This window comes from Prosopis cineraria, unplaced genomic scaffold (assembly GCF_029017545.1).
Source record: "Prosopis cineraria cultivar Desert tree isolate PC_DT_omini unplaced genomic scaffold, ASM2901754v1 PC12, whole genome shotgun sequence".
Taxonomy (NCBI): domain Eukaryota; kingdom Viridiplantae; phylum Streptophyta; class Magnoliopsida; order Fabales; family Fabaceae; genus Prosopis; species Prosopis cineraria.
The window spans coordinates 12467660-12473926 of NW_026555343.1; the positions used below are offsets into that span (position 1 = coordinate 12467660).

The window sequence follows — 6267 nt, forward strand, 5'->3', positions numbered from 1 at the left end:
GCTTAAAATTTGCCAGCCTAATGGTTTAATAAGAGGCATTATTCATTTTTTGTATCAGAGCCAATAGGCTCAGACCCGACCCATTTTGAAACCCTGGTTCCATCAAGATCTCTTCTTCATATTATCCATTTGTCTATCATGAACATGCAAATCTTGTCTGGCAAGAATGCTAACTTTTATTCTAGCAGGACTATGAAAGTATCCTCAAATTATTGACGAAGGAAGCCAAGTATGTTCCAGTTTTGGAGCTGTCACTGTAATGACTCAGAACAGTCTTGAGGTTTGACTCACAATTTTGCCTTTAGGACACACACATAAGGCACACTGGTTATTAGATTCTGGGGCCACTAGTCACGTTGTCAGTTCTTTAGATTACCTTGATGAATACAAATATACTGGTCCTCCTTTACAAATCCATACTCCTAATGGCCGAAAAAAGCATGAAAGTGATTGGTAAAATAGAATATATGCTTTACATAGTGGAAGAAACTATAGTCCTTGTTAATAGTCATACTGCTTCAATGACTAAGCTTTTGGCATTTTAGGATAGGCTACGCATCTTAACTACAATGTACTTAATTAGACATTTGGCTTCATTAAAGGATCAATTGTCATCTGTTGATAGTAATATAATAAAGGAAGAATTTCAACTAAGGACTAGGGAAAAGAAATATTCATCAATGGGTCCCAAACAAAATTCTGAAAATTGTACAACAAATTTTTTGGACTGAATTGAAATAAAGTTGTTGGCTGAAAAGACCGAAATGTCGTTCTGCAAAAGAAACAAAAAAGGCAGCTAATCAAAAGACTTATTAATCATATAATTTCACTAGTTAACTACACAACAAGACTTGTTAACTAGTTAAATTTACTCACTAATCCCTACCAAGAGTTATTAATTAATATTATTTGGTTAAGAAGTAATATTTTGCAGTTTACAATTTAAGATAATAATTTCATGAGTAATGGATTTGTTACAAATTTGATGTTAAATAAGATATCAAGTGTCATTTAACAAGTGACGATGGACAATTAACTAGTGCTATTGAGTAATAATAGGTAAAGTTACATTATTAATAAATAATTTAGTTGCTTTTTATATCAAGAGATTAAACAAGTCTTATCACTATATTAACGAGTCAAGTTACAAAATTAACAATTGTTATTGTGGAATTAATAAGTAAAGTTTAAAAAATTAACAAGTAATGTAGTCAAGTTTAAGAAGTTACTAATTAACAAGTAAAGTTAAGTGGTTAACAAGTCATATTGTATAGTTAACAAGTAAAGTTATTTTGCACAAGGGCACATCGGTCTTTTCAGCCAACAACTTTATTTCAGTTCAATCCAAAAAATCAGCATAGAATTTTTAAATTTTTTTTGGACCCACTAGTAAATATTTCTCTTTTTTTATCCTTAGTTGAAATTCTCCCTCTAGTAACTGTGACATTTGTTTGCAAGCAAAGTAACCTCATTTATCTTTTACTGTTAGTGAAATTAATTTTGTATCTTGTTTTGATCTATTACATGTAGATGTGTAGGAACAAATTACATACAAGTTTTATATAAGAAAATTAATTACCACAAGATTCATTAAGAACTGAACTAAGGCCAATTCAATGATCTTAATTCAATTGTTATTAGACTTTTTGGGACTTAAATGTAATTCTCCCTATTTTTTAATTATTGTGGTTTATTTTTCCCATGCAACATGGGTATATTTGATGACTACTAAAAATGAAGTTTTCTAGCTATTATCTAAAAATCTTCTTTACATATGTACAAAATCAATTTTCTGCTAAAATTAAAGGGGTTTGTAGTGATAATGGTATTGAATTCCACAATAAAAATGTGACAACTTATTTTGTAGATAATTAAATTATTCGTGAGATCGCTTGTCCTTATGCCCCTCAACAAAACAGAATAGTTGAGAGAAAACACGGACATATGCAAATGGGCGCAGAGAGTGTACGGACTGCCACATACCTCATCAATAGAACCCCCTCTAAGGCCATTAATTAACAAACATCCTATGAAATATGTACATAAACAATCAGATTTAAATCATTTACGAATCTCTGGGTGTTTAACTTTTGCTAAGACATTAGGGGTAGATAAATTATTTCAACCTAGATCTCAACCATGTATATTCTTAAGATATCCTATAGTAGCCAAAAGGGTTATATGCTATATAACATTAAAGATGATAAGTTTTTAGTACAATATTTCTTTTCAAATTTTAAAAATTATGTAATATAATCTGATTTTTATAATTAATAAAAGTTAACTTTGCTTGTTGACCAGAAAATGATCTTAAAAATTACAATAAGGAATTTAAAAATTATAGACAATGACTTCAAAATTATAGACAATAACAAAAAAAATTTATTGGTCTTTTTTTATAAATTTTGAGGTCCTTTTATGTTAACTTTGTTAATAGTAGAGACTTGATTATACCATTTTTAAAATTAAAAGAGAATATTATATAAAAAAAAATTTAAGGTTTATAGGCGAATTTGTTCTTTTGTCTTTTGGTGACGAAGCTAGTGAAGATAGTATGATTAGGGGGAGTGCACCTAAAGTTACAGGATCGATCCATTTTTGCCAGGTCACAGGGAGTAGATTCCAAGCTTATCAAAGTGGGCTTGCGTCTGTTGAAAATTACATGTAAGTTAAAGGTGTCCTTTTGCGAACTCGCACATTTTTTAAGATGGGCGTGAATACATTGTCCTTTTCTGTATTTAAGAACAATTTTAAATGAGAGAATATGACAATTTTGAAAATAACTAGAACCAATGTCACCAGTTGCAGCCAAAGTCTAAAATAACTAAACTTCCAAGCGAGTTACCTATTTTCTCCAAAGTGAATTTTGAAAATTTCCTAACCTACTTTTGACTTCCTTAGTATTCATCTATCATTCCTGTTTATAAAAAAAAATTACTCCAATTCTAAAACTATTAAATTTTCAAGTGACAAGTTACATGATTTTTCCAAAATCTTTGTAAATGTTTAGACTACCTTTATATTTTTAATAAAAGACCAAAAAAATGATCATAATTTTAAAGAAATTTATTTAAATAACCTTATTTTTAAGTTTCTTTTTTTTGCATGCAATATTTTGTGTTAATTAAATTTTGGATGATGATCATTTGCAAGTCCCTCTATTGTCAGTTGTAAATTTAAAAATAATAGTGAAAAATCTATGAAACTTGATGAGCACGTGAATATTAACAAAATATGTTTTCAATGTTTAATTTTAAATTTTGAAAATATAGTTGCAAGCCATTCTATTGTCAATCATTTAGAAGGATTAGCCTCAAATCTCTAAACTTAATGGAATTAATTTTTTTTTTCAATCTTCCGTATTCACAGCTAACTATAGAATGATTTTCATTGCAACTGAGTTTTCAAATTTTAACAAGTATTGAAATTTTAACCAAAAAAACAATATAACTCTCAGGACTTTCCAGACACCATTGGCATTTATTCTCAATTACGTAGACACATTATTATTAGATACAATATTATATATAGGATATATCAAACACACATGGCTTGCTATTAAAAAAGAAAAAAAGATTTAGACATAATATTAGTAGAGATATAACTTTATTGGTTCCTCAAGATCATGACAATATGACGTGTTCAATGCAGCTGCATGTGTCATATTCTTATAGAAGCCGTCTGCTCAATTTAAAGCTCTTCGCCACTTCCTTCCTACAAGAAACAGGCAAAAAACAAACTATGAGACTTCTTTATTTATTTATTTTCATTTGGGCTTATGAATCGTCTCCCTCTTGTCACCCACGTGTCATCACTAAAAACACATTTAACACTGCTAAATCTTTTTTCTAAAAATGAAATTATAATAATAATAAGAATAAATTAATTGAAACAGGGAATAAAATTTTAAAAAACAGCACACAAACAAATGAAAATTTTGTCTGGCCATCACTTGAGGCTAGCTGATCGAACAATATGCCACAAAATTACTCTAAACTTCATGTCCTTTACCGAAATTGTTCTGGATAGTTGTGAATTATTATTGCTTAGATGTCAACTAAACAACTCCACAACTATTCAACAGTAATTGACAATTTTAATACAATAAATTGATAACTTCAATAAAAAGTATGAGACTTCGGAATAATTTCATAATTTCATAGGATTTTTTTTTATTTAGATTTCTTGTATGAAACCTAAAAGTAACTTTTTCGAAAAAAAAAAATAACTTACATGATAAGGGACGGGAGCGTGAGAATACGTGGCGGTGGCGATGGCACAGGTGCCGGTGAAGGTGAAGGAACGGAGGCAAACAAGGAAACAGGATCACAATTAAAGAGTGTGACACCATCTTGTTTGACACAGAGATGAATCTCAGAAAGAAGACGTTCACCTAATTCATTTAATTGGAAGTTTAGCATTGCCTCATATTTCGTGGCCTTTTTTACTGCCTCCTGTACATCTGCATCACGATGTGGAGTAACTCCATCTGGATTGATCCCTAAATTAAACCGAAATTAAACCCACTAATGAATGTTAATCCTTCTATGATATCTTCCCAAGAAAAAGAAAATCAATTTCAGGAATCTCTGTACATCAGAAAAGAGAAAAATGAAATCGAGAGTGGAGGATATTGGAAAATATATTAAGGAAAGGCACGTTAGAGGCTCTAAACAACCACTAATCCGAATAATCCAACCATTAAAAGCATACAGGCTTGGGATTTTTCTCTTGTATCTTTTGTTCATGAAATTCTACATAAAATGAGAGGTATTTTGATATTCCAAGGTAATGAAACGGTGTAATTTTGTATTTTTAATGATTTTTTAGGGAAAAATATCCTTGTACGGTTTGGATTTATTTTCTTTGAAAAATCATTAAAGAAAATGCAAAACTACAACATTTCTTCATTGCATAATATCGAAATATCTTACTTTTTATGTAGAACCTTAATAATCAATGGAAACAAGAGAAAATAACAATTGAAAAGTTGGATACTACAACAGGCATTAGAGGCCCCATGACCTAGGAACAGGTTAGTCCAAACCAGTTGACTGACTTGAACTTGAGCAAAAAGTTTATATATGAGGTGATAGATCGACGTCACAAATCTATACACTCAAGTAGCCAGTTTTATAGGTTTACAATAATCAAACATATTAAATCATGTTCCCTTAATTACCTGCTTTTTCCAGCTCCAACAAAATGGAAGTAGAATACTTTTTGGCAAGATCAAGAGAGATTCTGAGATACTTGTCTGGTGTGAACTTGTTTGAAGAACAGCTTCCATGCTTGTTCCACTCGTGTCTCCAAAACCACTTGCTTTTCTCAAAGTCCTTAGCAGAATTCAAATTCGGCCAGTAATCAAGCAGCTCTTCCTTGAATTTACTAAGCTGCGCGCGCGCGCGCGTGTATGTGTGAAACACACACGCATGATGATGATCAATATCAACAGATCGAGATTATAATGAAACATATATATTTAAACAATAGCATCATGATCAGTATGAACGACAGAGAGTTTATTACAATCTTATTTGTCATCTGGTCCGTCGTACTGCAACTTAGTGGAGAAACGCCAATGTTCAACTGAGGCCAGAGTCCATGAATGGTGAAGTTTTGGTGTTTGGGAAGTGGATGATCTGGATCGCACTGCCGTTTAAGTCCATGACTCGGTGGCTTCCTGTGTCGTGCAATGTTGCAGAAAGCGTTTGGCCATTGCAACGCTAACAAAAAATAATCGAATCCTGGTTGCCGTTGTTGATCATCAAGTCGTGGGACTTGATCCAATGATCGGATTTGGATGGGATTAAGGCTTGTAGCATTAATGTAGTTGTAGTACAAACCAAAGGTTGCTAGTAAGCACACAACAAGGAGTGCCAATTGCTTTATGATGTTCATCATTGTATTATTAATTGCCTTTCCTTACTCATTCTTGCATAATTCGGTTCCTCCTCACCTACTTTTATAGCCATAGCTTCCACGTTTTTTAGATCTTTTTCTTATTTGTATAATAAGACAAACTATGAAGAACAAAATAAATAATTTTCTTGTATGGCTATCAGACTGGATTATATTAATTCAAGCATTGTCAGGTTTAATAATTAAATTGTGTCAGGTTCAAGCATTGTCAGGTTTTATTGGAGGTAACTCTTCTAAAGATGCATTTTCTACATTTACATGAATTCAAACTTCACATTTCTATATGCTTGAGTGGTCACAGCCATTTTCATTGTAGTAATTAAGTGAACATCTTTTTTACATGAG

General features: G+C 31.5%; 1 protein-coding gene across 1 annotated transcript; it reads right to left on the reverse strand.

The window, feature by feature from the left end:
- Nucleotides 1-3436: 3436 nt before the first annotated feature.
- Nucleotides 3437-5954, reverse strand: LOC129287557 (ribonuclease 1-like). The gene is made up of 4 exons (XM_054923762.1): nucleotides 5530-5954; nucleotides 5183-5393; nucleotides 4234-4501; nucleotides 3437-3714 (listed from the first exon to the last, which is right to left on the reverse strand). The coding sequence occupies exons 1-4, from the start codon at nucleotides 5902-5904 to the stop codon at nucleotides 3669-3671; spliced, it is 900 nt and encodes a 299-aa protein (XP_054779737.1). The 5' UTR covers nucleotides 5905-5954; the 3' UTR covers nucleotides 3437-3668.
- Between the last annotated feature and the right edge of the window lie 313 nt (nucleotides 5955-6267).

Excerpts from the sequence above, each read along its gene's own strand:
- LOC129287557 (XM_054923762.1), bottom strand. The coding sequence starts at position 5,904 with ATGATGAACATCATAAAGCAATTGGCACTCCTTGTTGTGTGCTTACTA. Across the intron at positions 4,502-5,182 it reads GTTGGAGCTGGAAAAAGCAG|GGATCAATCCAGATGGAGTT; the intron begins GTAATTAAGGGA and ends GGTTTAATTTAG. Across the intron at positions 3,715-4,233 it reads ACGCTCCCGTCCCTTATCAT|GAAGGAAGTGGCGAAGAGCT; the intron begins GTAAGTTATTTT and ends TGTTTCTTGTAG.